The 19,224-nt window shown below is 36.7% G+C and overlaps 3 protein-coding genes across 6 annotated transcripts in view; 2 read left to right on the top strand and 1 right to left on the bottom strand.

Annotated features, from left to right (window-relative positions):
• The window catches only part of LOC142339250 (dolichyl-diphosphooligosaccharide--protein glycosyltransferase subunit DAD1-like), a 277,073-nt gene that overhangs the window by 123,990 nt on the left and 133,859 nt on the right, over positions 1–19,224 (bottom strand). The gene's annotated exons all lie outside the window — the stretch shown is intronic.
• Positions 1–19,224, top strand: part of LOC142340312 (uncharacterized) — a 48,270-nt gene that overhangs the window by 24,117 nt on the left and 4,929 nt on the right. The window contains exons 7-9 of the mRNA XM_075390887.1: positions 3,517–3,665; positions 9,328–9,332; positions 14,852–18,303. Of these exons, the coding sequence (XP_075247002.1) occupies positions 3,517–3,665; positions 9,328–9,332; positions 14,852–18,303 (3,606 nt within the window). The remainder of the gene's footprint in view (positions 1–3,516; positions 3,666–9,327; positions 9,333–14,851; positions 18,304–19,224) is intronic.
• Positions 9,811–14,594, top strand: LOC142339236 (uncharacterized). Of its 3 annotated transcripts, none has more exons than XM_075389096.1 (4): positions 9,811–10,442; positions 10,630–10,955; positions 13,436–13,725; positions 14,174–14,594. In XM_075389096.1, the coding sequence occupies exons 1-4, from the start codon at positions 9,891–9,893 to the stop codon at positions 14,479–14,481; spliced, it is 1,476 nt and encodes a 491-aa protein (XP_075245211.1). In that variant the 5' UTR covers positions 9,811–9,890; the 3' UTR covers positions 14,482–14,594. The 3 variants fall into 3 exon arrangements, with proteins under 3 accessions (XP_075245211.1, XP_075245210.1, XP_075245212.1); XM_075389095.1 differs by having other exon boundaries at positions 9,813–10,442; positions 13,436–13,721; positions 14,170–14,594; XM_075389097.1 differs by having other exon boundaries at positions 9,814–10,442; positions 10,633–10,955; positions 13,436–13,721; positions 14,170–14,594.

The raw sequence follows: 19,224 nt of genomic DNA, 5'->3' as shown, positions 1-19,224 counted from the left end.
ATGAGAAAAGACAGAGGCCAATGATCTGCCCAGCTTGATATTTCTGGATCAACCCCCCCCCCTTATGAACAAACAGGACGCGAAGCGGGTCAAACCTGATTGATACTTTCGATGAAGGTTTGGTTTTATCCAAGATTGACAAAATGCTCGAAAGCCGTATAAACAGCATAATTCCTGCTTGTGTTAGACAAATTATCTCACAAGATCGAACGGAAATTAAAGTAGCTATTCCGAGTGCAGTGAAGCAAGCCTTAGAAGAAGTCAAGGAAGGAATGAAAGACGAGATTATCAAACATATTGAGGACAACCTGTACTATCAAGAAGAACGCTGCAATGTTGCAGCAATGTCCCAAGAAGAAACTGTTGAAAATTTTACAAGAAGGGACAACATTCGTATCAGTGGCGTTCAGTAATATTCAGAGCATACTGGTAACCGAAACGTACCAGAGAAAGATTTCGTGACCATCAGAGAAGTTACTCAAGTTGCAGCATCAATAGCAGTGGAAGTCAATGAAAAGGACATCTCGACTGCACATAGACTCCCAGGCGGGAAATTGGGTGAACGACGCGTTATATTTCCGGCTTTGCTATACAAGTTATTTAAACGCAGATGCTCAGAAACAAAAAAGTAGTCGGAAGTTGGAAATAATGTGAAAATCTTTGAAGACATCACCTGCTAGAGCAAGTTTCTGGCAATGATGAAAAGAGATCCGAGGGTTGAGTATGTCTGGACAAGCGAGGGCACGATTTTTATTGCAGATAAAAGAGTGTATGGAGTGTTTGAATTGCTTGAAGCAGCCAGGAACCTGATGTACATTTTTTTAGAATATGTTAAATGTTTCCAACCATCCTTTTAGCAATATTTTTCCCACCTCCTTGTGCAGTGACTTCACCTAAATCTAAAACTTCAAATTCTTGTTGACTTACTGTTCTGAATTTAAACGTTCGCTCTCTAAAAAGGCATACAGATGACCTGGAAGCACCTGCACACAGACTTGAGTCACTACCTGACATTCTTTGCCTGACTGAAACTTGTCTACCTGAAAATGACGATCCAAAATCACTACTGGTAACTGGCTACCAAATTGTAGCTTTAAAAGTTCGTGAATGAAATTTGTGATTCGACTAAGAGCTTACTGCTCTATTCAAGAGAACTGAATTTCTTGATTGAGGAGTCCTTATTTGCGACCATAGAAAATCAAGGTTACGAGTTCCGGATAGTGGAAATATACAACAATTCAAGAGCCATCAAACTTGACTTTGCAAGCATCATGTAAACATCTAGGCATAATAATTGATTCAAAGTTTTTGTTTTTTTTTTCATCTAGGTCTTGTCAAAGCAAGACTTAGTAGGCATTGTTGTATAATAGCGAAGTTAAAAATCTTTGCCCCAGTTTGTACCAGTTAATAGATTATTACAAGAGTCATGTTCTATATACAATATGGTATTTTGGTGTATGGATGCTCTAGTTCTGTCATTAGCTCCAATTCATCAGCTACTGAAAGTTAATGGCCTTTAGGAATCGTTTCGATCAAAGCAAAGATCTATTCTGTGCAAAAATTCTGAATTTTTTACCTTTGAATTACATATATATGAGTTGCTAAAGTTTGTTTGAAAATCGATAAATAGTTTCCATGCTGAAGACTCTCTAAACAATGTTTCAGTTTGAAAGACATATTTTGCCAACGAAACGAGCAAAACATATTTTTAAAAAAAGCTGTTTTGCAGATATAAATTGGAGCAAAAGTCGATATATCGTTGGGTGTCAACATTGTTTATTGTTTTGAAAGTTCAAAGGCTCTTTTCTCACTCTATCGGGAGCTCAACCTATAGACAAATATCAATGTTCTATCAAAATTTAAAGGAATTCTATTTTCTTGGAACTTAGAAACTTATTCGAAAAGTGTTTTTTTTTCTGCTAATTTTCCAGAACCCTGTATTTTCAGACGCTTCCTTTACAAAATTACGAGAATATAGGCAAAAATTGTTGTTATTTGCCGTCGAAAATTGAATTTTCTAAACTCTAAAGATGTTGTTTAAGGGTTTCTTCAATTTGCGTCTTTTTATCAAGAACTTTCTCTTTTTTTCCTATTTGGCGAAGTCTTGATGTTCGCTTGGTTAAGCACTAATATGCCGTAGAAGACTAATAGAAAGAGTAGTGAATTCTTCACAGTTACTATTTTAGTTTTGTGTAATGCTTTGAATCACATTGTTTAAGATAATTTTTAAAAAAAAAGTTCAGTCTGGGCACGCTGTTAAGTAGGTCGAACGACCTCGTTTCGTGTCCTTTCCTGGCTTCTAGATTAATATACGTTCGTGCTATCCAATTTCAAATTTTGTTTTTTTTTCAAAATTTATGCTATTCTGTATTTATAGCTAGGATAAATTTTTATACTTTACAAGCGAGGATAAATTAACTCTCCCCCCCCTCTCTCTCTCTCTCTCTCTCTCTCTCTCTCTCTCTCTCTCTCTTAAATTGTTCTCAAACGAAATTTGTAACAATTGTATTAGTACTGTTGGTCTTTTTTAAATGCTTGACCTATTTTTCGTCTGTCGCATTTGAATTTTCATCCTCGAAGACGGGATAAACAGGTAGCGCACAGCGGGCATTAAGTGCTCTTAGAAGAGCCTTTCAGCTCGCTATTCTACAAATATTCGGTTCGAACTGTTTTGGAGACTTATACTTATGGTGTGAATGGCGGTTCTTAGAAGTTGACCCCCCCTTCACCCCCAATCCTTACCCGTGCACATCGTTCGGGCCGTAAGGGCCCGTGCAGCCAAAGACCCCCCTCCAACCGTTGCCCGAACCCCCCCCCCCCCCCCGTTGCCCCCCATCAGCCCCCCCCCCCCCCCCCGTGCGCTCACCTCACAACAACCCTTCGATTAGGCTAAAGCTAGCCTCACTAAAATGTGGCTAGCTACTGACGAAGCCAACCGTTCGTTTGAGAGCAATTCGCCCGAAGTTAGTCGGTTATGTTTTGTTCTCTTAATTTGCTTTTAATTGCTTTTAAAATAATGAGGATAACATCATTAGATCCATCATTGCAATTTCGAGTAGTTTCGAGATGAAGTCATATTTTTGAAGTGTCTGTAGCAGAGAACGCAGGTTTTAGAAATTGCAATGTGTAAAGGATTTCTGGTTCTCTAGAATCTGGTTTTATAGAATTTGGCACTGCAGAGAACTAGCCCTGAATGCAAGTGGATTTTTATTACAGTGATGTAGTTCCGTACCTTCGATGAAAGATACAAGCTTCTGACTGTTCTTGATTTTTACTGACCACCTCAGTCAAATTCTATACTAGTTTAGTTGTGTTATTTCTCTGTGTGTGTGAACAGACTGAACAGCTACGCCAACAAAATTGAAGTATTTTAAAGACCATGAGAAACACCGTAGAGGAAGTAGCAAACAACAAAATCTGCTTGCAGCTTGTACGTAAAATGCAGTAAAATGCAGTGCAAAAACTGCATTGCATGAAAGAATTGTGTGACACCATTGTCAATTTTGCCGTGTCTAGGTGAGAGGCGTGGACATAGAAGAGGACAACATTGTGGAATTGGACTATGAGACAGAGTGTTTCATTGCCAGGAGGAGGGAACAGGAGCTCATCTCCTTCCGAATCCACCAACCCACTCCACCCTCTGCCACATCCACGTATAACTCATGACGTCGTCCTTTCTCCTCAAGAATGTTCGACATGATGATGTTATTCAAACAATAATACCTTCTCTCTGTTTAGCAGAGAGTGAGATAACTTTAATATTATCTATTGCACCTGATTTTGTAAAGTGTCTGAACTCATTGTGTACTCAATTAGTTTTCATTAAATTGGACTATTTATTTTGGTTGCTTGCTCTTCTTTTACATTTTTATTTTTGAAGCCTATGTCTTTAATTCTTGAGTATTTCGTCGTGTTCAAATTAATTAACTTCTAATTAGTACTTTTCTCTGATTTCAAAAACGTTCATTGTGTTGCGTTAATACTTTTTGCGTCTCGCCATTATCTTCATCAGAGGCAATCATGCGTGGAATAATTCGGCAGTTCTTGATGGAGCTTCAAGTCTAGCTTTGACGAAGTTTGGGTTTTAATGGCTCTCAAACGAAGTTTGTAGCAGTTCTAATTATTCTGCTGGTCTTTATGCAATTTTTGGTACTACCTTTTTTTCGGCTGATAGTTTTTTAATAGCCGCCTTTCATCTTCTCAGCTGGATATTATAGCGGCCCTATCTTTTTAGCATTCAAAATTTTTGAATAGTATTGGGGGCGCTGTCTTTTTACGACTTGAACTTGAAGAGGATTATTGGAGAAGTCTTTTTTATAGCTGCGAAGCTGTAAGCTGAGCGTAGCTATATTGCGGTGCTTTTGATTTTTTACAATTCAAAGAATTTGAATTGTATTGGGGCTCTGTCTTTTTTTTACGACTCGAAGAGGAGTATTGGAGAAGTCCTTTTTTTATCAATTTTATTGGAGTGAATTTTGAAGCGGGAAATGAAACACGTGAAAAAATTTGGAGTGATTTTGTTGCTGAACAAAATGAAGAGCGCAGCGAAAAGAGAGTGGTTTTTGGTTCATATCGCTGTTTTCTAGAGAGCGAGAAATTGAGATGTGAAAAAAAATTCTGTAAGCGAGCGAAATTTTTTGTTCACGTGCGGCATTTTAAAGCATTTTTTTTTGTTTTTTTGGTTCAGAGGTTTGGTTATAATTTTTTAAAAGTTTTTAGCTTGGGTTGGTAGTGGTTTGAAGGTTTCTGCAAATTTATATGAACTTTATGCTAATTCGGTGGTTTTTCATGTATTTTGCTGATTTTTGGGCTAATTTTTGCGATTTTTTTTTAATTTTTGTTTTGTTTTACTGCCTCTAATGGGCATTGAAAAGACCCCTATTACTTGAGTAATTTATAGTTTACAATTGGCTACAGTTTTATGGATAAAGGGCTTTTTTTTCTGGAGAAATATGACGAAAAATGGCGAAAATTGGGACTATTTTTCTTAATTTTTTGCAGTTTTTCGTTTTTTTCTGGTCTTTAGACAATCTTCTTAGCCTATTTTGGCTTGCCTATTGTCTTGCGAGTATATGGATATCCTATTGGCTGAAAAGAATTTTTCTTTGAATTTATTTGCTTTTGTAATATTAAAAAATTTTTTAACTTTTCCCAATATTTTGGTCAAAGTTGTTTGTAAGAGCTAATTTTTTCATGATTTGGCTTCAAGTATTTTAAAAAATTTCTCATGAGTGGTTTTAGTAGGTATTAGTTGTGTTGATGAAGTAATTTTGACAGAGATAGTTATTTCGTGATCTCAAGTTATGACAAAATTTGATCAGATTTTTTATCATATTTTAATAGATTTTATTTTTTTAAACTTTTTGTATTATGGTTTTTTGTTTCAAAATAATCCTAAATTTGTTGAGACAGGTTTTTTCTGATGAGTAGTTAGATGGTATTTAAGTGGCATTTCACTCGAGTTGTTTCCGGAATTCTTCCGGCTATGGTTTTTTAAAGATCTGTTCACACATTTTCATGATTTTTGAAGTCAAATTGGAGTGGTGATTTTGGTCACGCAGAAACAGGAAGTGGAGCGAAAAAACGAGTGGTTTTGCGGCGTGAATTTTTTCGCTCTAATTTTAAAGTAGAGTGAGAAAACGGTGTTTGAACAAAAATTTGGTTTCTCGGTAGTGATTTTTTGTTCACATGCGGCAATTTCACACTGATTTTTACTGTTTTTTCGATTTTTTAGATCGAATTTTTTTCTGAATAGTTTTCCCAATCCATTCACAGCTCATTCTGGACCTAGTTTTTTGTTAGAATCAAAATTACATATCTCACTGGTGGTTTTTTGTTCTCCCTAGCAGCATTTTGACATTGATTTTCTGTTTTTTTTTCATCTGATTTTTTAGAAATGGTTTTCCCAATTCACTCATTGTCCGTTCTAGGTCTAGTTGTTTGTTAAGTCAATGAAAATTCTTTGAATTGTACGTCAGGACTTGTCCTGCTATGTTTTTTTGTTTCGTCGTCTGACGCTCTTTTTTCGTTTTACATTTGTTCACACAGCAAAGCTGAAAAAGTCAAATTTTCTGAAATACTTCTTCCTCTCACTAACGGTCTTTGCGCGCGTGACGTCATTTCTCACTCGCTTTTGCAAAAATTTTTAGGATATTTGCGTGATTAGATTTTGATCATACGTGACTTACCTCACTCAATAAAATGACTTTTGCACTTTAAGTTTAATTTGATTTTTTTTAAGGTCAAAGGATCTCCTATGTGCAGTTAAGGACTCTAATAAGAGGCTTCTGTGGAATGAATTTTAACAAGCTTTATTAATTTTAAACAGCTTTTAACAAGAATTTTAACAAGCTTTAAACAATCTGCCGACTATGTTTATCAATATTATGAATTTTTTATTTTGTGAATTTTGTGGCAGCAAATGCAACGAGCGAAAAATTTTGGAGCGGCTTTAGTGTTGAATGAAATTCGAGAGTGGAGCGGAAAGAAATTTTTTTGTTCATAACGCTACTTTCGAGAGAGAGAGAGAGAGAGAGAGAGAGAGAGAGAGAGAGAGAGAGAGAGAGAGAGAGCGGGAAATTGAGGTTAGAAAAATTTCTCTATTTTTTCAGCGAAAAGTTTTGTCCGCATGCGTGTTCCTTAAGCAATTTTCCTATCTTTATGGCTCAAGTTGTTTGTTAAAAAAATAGGTTTAAGCAACAATCTTCAAGCTTTTTTACAATTGTGACCAGTCTCAAGATAATTTGAATGTTTTATTTTTTTACATGTTTTGGACCATTTTAGCGATTTATAACTCTCTCTACTGTTAATTTTTTAGAGAAGTCTCGGAGCATTTTATGGCGCGCATAGTTTTGTTTTTGCAACCTACTGTGCTCAATTGATTGAGAAAATGAATCGTTCTTATTTTCATCTATTTTTATGAAGATTTAAGTTTTTATTTCAATTTAGTTTTTGGCTAATTTTTCTATTGTTTTTCGACCTAAAATCACTTTTTATTGTTTTGTCCTATTTTTCTAGTAGATTGTAGTAATGCGTCTCCGGAAGTCTTCCCGATATGTTTTTAAGATCTATCTATTTACACCTTTTGACAATTTTAAGTCAAATTGAAGTGGTTATTTCGCCGAACAAGGAAGTAAAGCCAAAAAGCGAGCGCTTTTGCGGCTTGACTTTTTCAAATTTTCATTATGAAGTAGAACAAAACGAGGCGTTTGAACAAAATATTGCTTTCTCGCTAGTGATTAATATTTTACTTGCGGCGATATTTTTTTGTTTTTTTTTTTATTTTGATCGGATTTTTGTGTAAACGTTTTTCCAAGCCCATTCCTAGTCAGGTTTACGCCTAGTGTTTTTATTAAGTCAACGAGAGCTCTCTGAATTGTAGGTCAGGTTTTGTACTGATATTTTTAAAAGCCGCACAGCGATAGCTGGGGCTATTATTGGCCTTCTCTTGGTTTTTTTTTATTTCGTCGTCATGATTTTTGTTACGACCATATGACATCACAGCCACTTTTTGTTCATTCGTTCATGCAATTTCAACTGAATTGCATGTGTGACGTCATTTTTCGCTCTTAGTGGAGCGAGTTTTTTTGTTCATGCGCGTGATTAAATTTTTGGTCACACTTGACTTACCTCACTCTCAAAAATGACTTCCTCACTTTTAAATTGACTTTTATTTACTTCAATTCAAAGAGATAAGGTCAAATGGGTGTGTGTCACTCTAAATGAAGGTTAATTGAGATCAGCTAATAGAGGCAGCAATAACTTATACAGATTTTTAATCAAAATATAACAGATCAGCCTTCAATGAAAAGACGGGTTTTTTGGTCTGTCTTTTTTACTGTTTTTTTAGACTGCCGATCTACGAATCTATTGCGGCTATTTTCTGGCAATCTGCCAGCTATGTTTTTATTTTGCATCGTCGAAAAATATATTCGACAATTTCGCTTTACCTTAGATAACTGCTTGAACATATTGGGTGAAGTATTTTTTGACTTATCTAGCTAGTTTCAGTTCTCTATTTTTCAATCATCAAGCTAGTTTCAATTTTTATTCTTTCCTGTTCTTTCAATCCCAATCGGGGTTATGGCAACAAATGATGTTCATTTTCCGTCAATCTGAGGGTTATGTTTTCTTCTGAGAATGTGACTGATTAATTTCTCTCAGACGAAGTTTTTATCAGTCATATTGGTACTATGGTCTTTTCAATGTCTTTTTTTGCTTGAATAATGTCTGACGCTTCTAACTTTTCGTCAAAAACGCGATAAACAGGTGGAACCCGATGGAAATAATTCGCTGATGAGTTCTCAGAGCTTTACTAGTCTTTAAGTATGCGATTCACCGAAACCGTTAAGACGTACATTCATGGTTTGAAGGGCGGTTTTTAGAGTATGACCGCCTCCCTCATTCTCGATTCTGACTCCGCGCATCCGCCAACCGTTGTTTGTGCTGCGCTAGAAGTGTTTTTCGGTGTAGGAGTTCTCGTCTACTTTTATTGTGTATTTCACTGCGCATTGGATGCCATAATTTTACGAAATTAGATTTGTCATTTCTGGTGGGTCATAGCTGCAGGAGACCCTTTAATAAAAGGGATTGAAGTTTTTGTAGACAAAAGTAAATGCCGTGGAGGAAGTAAGAGACATCAAACTGCAGTTGTTTAAAGCGCAGTGTGCGAAAACTGCATTGTATGAAAACTAGTGATAGAACCCAGATGTTGCGGTGCTTTTAGTGATCAAGGGGCGTTTGATATTAGGTGAAATCTCGATTAAGCGAAGCCCATTTTTGTAGTCACTGTGCAAAAGTTTTTTTTAAGTGGAAATTTGGCGCCAAAAAATTGAAACACTTAGATATTACTCAAATCCAATTGGAGCGCTTAAGTACTCAGAAGTCTCTATTAATTGCCTTTAAATAAAAATGAATTAACAAAGCACACGTAAAAATTTTTCGAACTATTGCGTCATTCATACCTTGAATGCATCTTTTGCCGTTTGCGTAAGCCTGTGAGACACATAAACTGTGTTCTGTAAAAACATATTATTTTATACAAAGAATTGTTATCATGGTAAAATTCGGGCAGATGATTTTGGAAAAAATTACAGTTAAAAAATCATTGCTTACTTCTATATAGTTTAGAGCTACGGGGCTTAGAAGAATTTGTGAAGACTATTGCTATAATTGCTAGAAGGATATGAACTGAAAAACCGCAAAAGCTCAACATTTGAATGAAATTGTGATTGTACGATATTATATCATTTAGAGGCAATTGTTGGGTACGCTCGAGTACTTTATAGCGTCAAATAGATTTGGAAGTATCGCTTTTAATTGTTTTAGTTGCGGTATTCGCCTAATGTCCTGTAAAATTTGGTTCAAAAATCACCTAGTGGCTACGAAAATTGTGTTCGACTAATACCCCCACCCCCGTTGTCAAATATTTTGTCACGCTACTTTTATGCTGACTCTATCTAATAAATTCTTCATAGGTTCATGTGAGAACCATATAAGAACTTTCATGTACGTGGCTTGATGATAAAACGCTATATTGAAAGAATAAAGCAACACACGTGTAATTTGGATTGATGAAATATTAACAGGACAACACTAGAAGGGCGTCAAGGGGCTTGTATGCTGTCCTCTCCGATGCTTGTCGTTTAGGGTAATCTGAATTGAATTGACATGATGACAATCTGACCGTAGGCAGTTTTTTAGTCTTTCTCGAATCTCTCACTACGAATGCTGCTCTTGATGAAGTATTTGCTATATAAATTAAAAAAGATGCGCTATTCTTTGCAGGTGTTATAGAAGTCAGTAACAGAATCGAGTAAATTTACTCGAGGAAAATGTATTTTGCCATAAGGTACACGTGTGAGAGATTATTTATTTCAGAATAGTGAAATATGTCTGCAGGGAGTAATTATGTAATATCAGATGTTAATTTGACTCCTTCTTGTCCTGCAACTTCACAATGGCCGTGTCACGTGACATTAATTGACCAATTAGATTCTTCTTTTCATCAGCAGCAACAAAGCAATCATTTCACGACAATCACAGACAACAGCTCAATGTCTCATGAAATTGATTTTAAAATGAGTAATGTACCCACCTACAAAGTGTACCTCCAACCACATCAACAACAACACTCAGTGCCTTCTATCACAATCAGTACAAATAGCACTACTACTAGTAGTACTGCTTGTGATAACGGTAACATTACATGTAATAATAAAATAATTGACAACAACCTGGCCTTCAGTACAGTAACAGATGAAAGTCCGCAGATTGCGAAACAAAAGCGCACCTTCGCGTCATCTTCTCATTTCAGACCAATCACGCCACGAGTGGCTAGTACACAACAGTCTCACACAGCACCTTCAACTATACCCAGAATAGTGACATTTTGTGCCCCGGGAGATTCTAACGAAACAACATCACTCTGCATCCATTTTCAGGCATCTGTTTCCTTCCACCCCAGACCTCCCTGTATGAACAAATTAAGTTTTCATAAGCCTAGATTAACAAGGTAAAATGGTCGGTATAGCCCAACATTGGCCGAACTTTAATTAATATACTCAATGGTATAAAATATCATTGGCAGGCATATTTATGGGGACAAAAAGGAAACAGTTCTCTTTTCAGCAGGAATCGTCTTCCACTCAAACTCAACACATTTCAACATCATTCAATTCTCTCACAAAGAATATGAGCGAATGCTATGATGAAATGGAGACTAACTCTCATATTAATAAACGCAGAACAGTTCCGATTAGTAGTAATAAAAATAGTTGTAGACCTCAAATGAGATTAGTGAAGGAACCGAATCCCTTCAAATACGACTGTGTTGAATGTGGTGCCAAGTTTGATAATATTCTGCAGCTGACTGAACATAATTGTTATGAGGAATCTGTAAATAGTGTCTCAAATGATGTCTCGAGCAATTTTCTACAAACCAAACCGTCTCAACAGTTCGAAGCGCATTACTAGCTAGAACCACCAAGGAGGTTATCTTGCAATTTTTTGTGTAGTTGCTCCCTCACTTCCGTTGATTACACTTAAGCTAGTGTAGACTTTGATTGACATTTTTCCTGAAGGAAGTCCGAATTTTAGAAACAGACTCGTGCACTAACAAATCTGAATTGAGAATTTAGATTCTGATTGATATTCTTAAGAGGTCACCCAAGATAGAAAATGATGAGGCTATACTGGTTGAAAGATATCAATGATTGAGTTTTGCTTTGAAGATTGCGTTTGAGAATGTTTGCGTTTCAATGAATATTGAGTTTTAAATTGAAATCTCGTTTTGAATTGTCTGTTGCCGTCTTTGGTCATGGAAGTCCTTTTTATTTAAGGGTAACCGGAAATCTGCTAGCTATGTTTACTTAAATTAATTTATTTTAATAGGGATACTGTAATCGATGGTTATTTGAAGGTAACTTCACATTGCCTTGCGGAGCCTCTCTGTTTTCTGATAAACGAGTTTATTTCTGAGTCTTCTTTTCCGACTGACCTCAAAAAAGCTTTGGTCTCACCTCTAAAAAAGGAAACACAGAAGATCCCACTAACTATCGTCCAATATCAGTAACCGGCGCATTGGCAAAAATTTTTGAGCAAGTTATACGGAACCAAATTAATGACTATTTGATCTCAAATAACTTGCTGTCACCTAAACAATTTGGATATAGGAAAAAAGTGTCCACAACAGATGCCATACTACAATGTACGGAATATGTAAGAACTGAAATGGATAAAAAGAATACAGTTTGTGGAGCATTCCTCGATCTCTCAAAAGCATTTGACTCAATCTCACACGAAATACTAATAGAAAAATTGAAATGTTTAGGATTCGACGGAACATCTACACTATTGATTGGATCATATTTGAAAGACAGAACTCAAAAAGTAGTTTTCTCGGGAAATGAGTCCGACTGGATTTTACTTAACAGAGGTGTGCCACAAGGGAAAGTATTAGGACCAATATTGTTCAACATTTATGTGAATGATCTTCATAGAGCTATTGATAATGACAATTGTCAAGTAATACAGTACGCCGATGACACTTTTCTCTATTCTTCTCATACTAATGAAAATATAGCCAGAAGTTATTTGGAAAAAATATTGAAAAACTATGTTATTACTTCCAATCACATCAATTAATGATGAACAATAAGACGACAGAATATATCGTGTTTGCTCCATCAAAAAAGCACGAACTCCGTCTTATCTCAATGTTAACAATGTGAACATAGGAGAATCTTCATCGGTAAGATATCTAGGAATAATATTAGACAACAAATTAAACTTCAAAGAAGACATCAAAAGAATACTCTCCAAAATGGCGTGCAGCATCAAAATCTTGAATGATATAAGGAACTGTTTTCCTATAAAAACTAGAGTAACACTATTGAACGCGCTTGTTTTAAGTCACATTCAATACTCATCTCTTATGCTTGTTGGTATCAGAAAAAATCTCATGATAACATTAGAAAAACAACTTAATTGGGGGAATAAAAGTGTGTTTCAAAGGAAAAAAGTTTGATCGCTCGACTGATTTAAAAATAAAGAACAGAATCATGCCTGTTGAATTCCTTCTCAAATATCGATATATGGTATTTTTCTTGAAATATGTTAGGAAACAATTACCAGCTTTTAGTAACAACAATGTATTGCAAACTTCCAATTGTAAACAGAATGCGAGAACGGGAAAAATTTATCCGGCTATGAAAAGTAATTCGGAATTCCTCGATAAATCATTGATGCTGCAAGCCATGAAATTGTACAATGAATTTCCATATGAACAAAGACAAAAACTCGATAAGGTTAAAAACATCAAAGGTTTTTTGAAAGAATTATATTTCAAGGAATATATGAAGGACCCAAAGGCATTGGAATACAGAGATTTGTTGAGGGACCTTTTTTAATTTTTCATTGTTTTTAATTTCCTTATTATCCAATATAATTTTTTAATGTTTTTAGTATTCCAAACGTTGTAAATAAAATATATTCTTATTGTTTTATGTATTTTAGAATTTGTACATTGCCATTTTGTTGACACTTTTAAGGTGTGTAACATTTTGGAATTCGATGTTTTCTTTTTTTTGCATTAGTCTTATTCAATTAATGACATAAAAATTTGTATGAATTTTGTTTTTTTTTCTGGTTTATTGTTTTTCTGGTATCATTTTTATCATTGGTATTTTGAGACTACAGTTCTATGCTATCGCAACTAGTGTCTGGCAATGTGCCAGCTATGTATCATTTTTCCTAAAAGATTACTGATTTTACTTTTGACTAATTTATAGATGTACAAACAATTAAGTTCAAGAGCTTAAAGTCTGAAGCTAGAATTTAGAGGCTATTATTATCCTATTATGTTGAATAATGTTACAAATTTCTAACAAAATTAAGAAGTGATTCTGGCCTGTAATGCGAATTCAACTCTAATTAGTTCCAGTAGTAGTACTAACAGCACCTCCATTGACACTTTAATCCCAAGAGGGTTTATCAAATGCGTGGGGTGTGAGAATCTGTTCAACGAAGACTACTTCTACACTAAGCACTTCTCCAAGTGTTCATCTCTCAAAGCTGCTCTCTCTCCTCAACAGAGTGAAGAAATGGAAGAGAAAGTGAGAGAAGTGAAAGTGAGGAAGAAGGCAGTACCACAATTTCAACTCACCACTCTACTCCGATCAACATACGGCAGGAAACAAGACGAGAAACGCAACAGACTGAAGGCAACTGTTTCCTTTTATACCTGAAATTGTTTACTTAATTTTTTTTCGTATACGTAATCAATTGGGTCATTTTCACCCCGACTCATTTAAGTACACAAATTTTATACCTCGCCTCTACAGCATTTAACCCCGTAAAATATTGGTTGAAAAACATTTCCCCCAAGCCTTGCGTTTCCCGAACTTTGAATGTTAACTGTGCGAATAAAGTAATAACCAAAATCATGGTGAAATGATGACGATGAAATTAAAAGGTATGAAAAGGCGGGACATGAATCAATTCTTAAACTATTCTGATCAATTCTAATGCACCTTTTAAGTGTCAATATTAATTTGTACCGACTAGTGCGGACTCACCGTACATTTTACAGCAATATGCTATGCATGCTAGCGCAAATGTGATAAAAAAAGAGGTTCCATCAATGTTGAAGGAAACAGTTTCCATGTTCAGGTACACAAATATCCTCTAAAGAGACATCAATTAAACTCTTTCACGTGTGTGTGGTGTGACAAGATAATGAGAACGAGGAAGACTTTTGATCAACACAGTCGCTCGTGTTTTGACAAGTGTGACAGTGAAATACACAGAAGATTCGAAACAAACTTAAGATGCATTCTGAACAACACTGGAACTGCAAACAAATTCGAACAAGTAACGATGAGAAATGCTCCTTTAGTCTGTTTGGATTCACGTGTTGAGAGTGCCCTAAGAGAGTGCATGAACCAAAAAGAACAAGATTTTCACCTTGCCTCTGTCTACTAGTGGAGAAAATATTCCAAATTATTCCAAAAAAAGTTGTTTAGTTTTTGTTGCATTAGTGTTTGTAAATTGCATATTTTTATTAGTTGAGAAAATTGAATTTAAATGTAATGATATGCGTTTTCGCTTAAAGCTCACATTCAACTTTATTCATTTTTCTGAGTTAAACAGTTCGGGAAATTTTTCGGTAGTGGTTTTTTTCAGTAGATGGGCATCTAAAACATTTGCTGGATAGTTGTGCATACTTAACTTTCTTGTGTTAAATTGTACGAAATGCAGTTCTTACATTTCTTAATTAAACCAAAAGGATAAGGCCGGTAGTGGTCTGTCTAACATTTTTCATTTACGTAGTATTCTAAAGTGATGCTGTGAGAATTCAAGCTAACCAGTTCGGTGAATTGTTCTAACGTGAGTTTTAAAACTGAACTTTTTTTCAGATATTTGTATGTGTGTATGGGTGTTGTGACGAGGAAGCATTACAAGTGTGCTGTGTGCAGGCGGGACTTTGCACGGGATAGCGCACTTGTCAATCACACAAATTTGGCCCATAATGTTCCGAGTAGAAAGCACACAAAAACGACAAGGGATGTAGAACCGGAATCGAAACGGAAGGACCAAACTTCAACTTCACAGACGTCATTAATGCCAAAAACACGTACTAATTGGAAGAAAGCAACTTCAGTAAAGAAAGACACGATCAAAATAGACAATCTGAAGTTCAAGCGAGGAAAAGCAAAGACGAAAAAAGACCTCTCCATGGCCACGAAGTTCCTAAAATTGGCAAAACACAGGACAGTTGCAGTTAAATCTAAGGCAATAATGCGAACAGTGCCACGCATTAAGAGACGTGATGGTTTAACCACGAAAGAAAATGGCCAATCTGTCACGCAAAATAAATCTTCGATTCGTAAGCTAAATACTAGTCGGACATCAACTGCTAATCGTGAGATGATGATGTTGAAGAAAACAGCAACGCAAAAATCGGATCACAAGCAAATAACAGCTGCTATAGAGAACAATTCCGCACATTCCAAAAGAGTTGCAGCTGACTTCGGCTTCTCGAGTGTGTCTGAGATGTTCTTTGGGAAGTCTGGATCTCAAAGAGGGAATAGAGCGCAAGCAGAGAGGCGGATGGTGTTGGCCGTTGAGAAAATGGAAGTGCCTGAAAAGATGTGGTTTGTCATTGAGGAGATTGAGAAGAAAGTAGCTAAAGATAGAGAAGAGAAACAGAATCAACTGTCCAACCGGATTAAAAACAAGAAGCCGAGGGTTAAGACACAGCAGAGCGAACAAGTTAAAGAGAATAGAGTTGGAAAGAGGGCAATTAAGAGACCACGCAAGTTCTCATTCGACGAAGTCGATAAAGACCGGAATGAGGAACCTCCAAATACTTCACAAGCACATGTTAATACTAATACGGCAACTGTTGAGACAGCTCAAAGGAAGCAAAGTAATGTTTCGAGGCGCAAGAGCATGGGGAATTGTTCAGGTGAAGAAGCTGCCAAGATGGATTCGGTTAAGAGAACTAGAGATTCCAGTTTAGCAGAACCTGAAAGAGAACAACAAGAGCAGCAAACAGAAGAACCTGAACAAGATCAGAGAGAAGAATTGGAAGCCGTCAATTCAAGAGAAGAACAAGTACTTGAAATGGAAAAATCAACTCAGGATGAAATTGTGGATACCAGAAATGGAATTGTTTCACAATCGGAAGAAAGATCAAACGAGATTGACGGTGAAAGCAATGTTTTTAAGGAAGACAAAAATGCTACTACGGGTGACGCGGTTTCAGAATCAGAGAAATTGATGAGCAAATCAGACCAAAGTGAAGAAGCTGCCATCCGATCAACTAGTTCACAGCAGGAGTTAACTGGTTCTGAACAGTCTTCATCGCACTCATCTGAGCTACTTGAAGAAGTGACAAAAAGTGACGTTTCACTTGGTAGGAGAGTTATTAAGAGACCCAAAAAGTTCATGGACGAAGATATCAAGTCATCCTATGTCAAAAAGACAACACAAGTATTAACATTACTTAATAGGGTGACACCGGTTAGTAGGAAACGAAAATTGGAAGAGTTGAAGATGACATCGAAAGCCAGATCACCACTGAAGCGAAGAAGCGAAAAGTTGCAGAAATCAGTTGGCAGCAATTCAGGAAATGCGAAGACCAAGCATGTTGCTATAGAAACAGTTTCTCAGGAATCTTCTAGGATTTCTACTACAGCAGAGACAATTAATACTACTGAGAGTAGGAAAGGCTACTGGTGTGAAATATGTAGCAGAGAATTTTCAAGACTGGCAGCATTGGAGAAACACAAGAAATACTCACATGCCAAACAGCCTCGCTTTCCTGCTCTCAAACCAAAAATTAATAAAGCTACAAGTAACACCACTGCAAATAGTGTCCGTAAAAAGAACACTCAATCTAAAGCATCTAGAAGCAATAGCTTCAAATGTTCCACCTGTAAGAAGCTGTTTGCTAGACAGTCAAATTTTGACGCGCATATGCAGACGCACTATTCTGTGCCATGTGAGTTGTGCAATAGCAAGTTTAAAGACAAACATCAGCTACACAGACACAGAGTGAAAGTACATTTGGAAGATCCGTTCTCTTGTAACTTGTGCACCGACACCTTCTTGAACAGAGAATTGCTTATTGCACACATGCGATTAGTGCACACAGACTTAGAAGTACATGCTTTGAGTGAACAGCCGAAGGAGCTGAAATCTTTCCACTGTGGCCAATGTGGGAAGAATTTTAACACCGAATCTAGATACAAACTGCACGTTGCCCAGCACGAACGAGCCAAAGCACAGGAAGAGAGGCGAATGTTCAAGTGTCCCCAGTGCACGCTTAGATTCCGCCAGAAGTCAAACCTGACCAGACATCTGAGCCGGACACACAAGGACAGACCGCACTCTTGCAAGTACTGTAATAAGAAGTTTGCAACGATGCCAGCCTTGACAGTTCATCAGAACTCGCACAGGGAAGCAAAAGAGACCAATGATGCTTTGCTAGCATCTACTCGTTACTTAAACGAGAGCAATGATCTGAAACATGAGCTGACTTGTGAGATGTGTCGTGTGTCGTTCTCGACTTTAGATGATAAAAAGAAACACATGACTGAAATACATGGAAACGAGTGGACGCATTTATGCCTGACTTGTTTCAAAGTGTTTCCAAATAAGAGCATGATGCTAAGGCATCAAATTATACACAAGAATGTTCATCAAAGCGTCCCAATGGTAACAGAAGTGAACGACTCCGATATTCTAAATGAACAACATTCTTCTAATTTGACTCCACTTAAATCAAATTATTTGTCATCTTCTGCCAATGAAACTGATGATCCTCCTTCAGTGGTGAGCGAATCTGTCAGTAATTTAGTCATAGAAGACGAAGTTCTCGACTCAAATCAAGTTAACAGTATTAAAACGGAGAAAGAAAAGCTACCACAGAAAGATGTTCAAGGTGCTAATGTTGTTAGCAACGGAGTAATCGAAGATGTCTCTAAAATAGACAGTATTCGCTGCCATATTTGCAAGAGAAAGTTCAATAATCATCTACTCCTCAACGCCCACATTCAAAAGAATCATATGGATAGTACAAATGCACCTCAGTACAAGTGTGAAATATGCCTGGAGTCTTTTGGTTCTTTCGGGCAGTACAACCAGCACACTCGCACTCACCCAGAGACGATGTTGTTCGCTTGCAAATTCTGCCAAGAAAGATTTTTCACAGAGAAACGACTGACCCACCACACAAATACTCACCACAAAGATCAATTGCAGGAGTACCAGTGCAAGTTTTGTGACGAACTGTTTGACGTGAGTACATTTTACCTTCTTCAATTGGCAATCAGACACCACAACGAGAAATAATAATTTAATTGACTTAATCATTAACTTTATCTTGAGTAAAATTGTGAACCACCCTTAGGATAGAATTAGGACTCCATCAGGAATTCGCTCAAGAAATCGCCAGCAGAAAGCTTGATTAGGTTTTTGTCATGCAGCCTTGGTAGAATAAACTATTTTTACAACTAATTGTTCAAAAGTATGTACAAAAAGTGAAAGGCGGCTAGGTGAACTTTTTAATTGCTCTGGAACGAAGTTTGAGGCAATTGTTATAAACGTTTGTTTGTGCAAAAATTTTTCCTTAATGTTTTAGAATATTTCGATTACTTCTTGAGTGCGTTTTTCACGCTTGACTTTCTCGATTTTCTTGAGTGCTTTGAATTGCGCGCATTGAAAATTTAAGTCTGTTGCTAGAATAAAACCGATTGTGAGCGAAAAATGTATTTAGCCGATGTAGCTTAGAGGTTAATGTTCTCAACTCTTTTTAGCCGAGAGGTAACGGGTTCAATCTCTGAGCAGTCAGAAGTTTTTGTACCTTAAAAATTTCTCTAGCCTATGCCCCCTTCTTAATTGATAGCCAGACCTTCGAGAGCAATTGGTCCCTCGGTGGTCGGTTTATGGTGTAGCTTTATTATACAAGGTCTTTTTGAATCTGTGCAGACCTAAGCAGGAAGAAGAAAGTGGGCTTGGGTAACGTGTCTTTGCGACAGTTGTTTACAGTACAGAATAACAGCCAAGATGTGTTGGCATCGGCTACGTTTGGCACAAGATATATTGCAACCTATCAAATTACCTTTTTTATAACCGCCTTCAGCTACTCCAATGGCTATTATTAAAAGGGAGATATGGTAAGCTTCTGGGTTATGACTCGCAAAGGTGAAGTGCCGATGA

The sequence above is a fragment of the Convolutriloba macropyga genome, chromosome 5 (genome assembly GCF_964194025.1).
Source record: "Convolutriloba macropyga chromosome 5, txConMacr16.3, whole genome shotgun sequence".
Classification (NCBI taxonomy): domain Eukaryota; kingdom Metazoa; phylum Xenacoelomorpha; order Acoela; family Convolutidae; genus Convolutriloba; species Convolutriloba macropyga.
The sequence above is the reverse complement of the archived record's forward strand: the minus strand, read 5'-3'. Positions and strand labels throughout refer to the sequence as shown.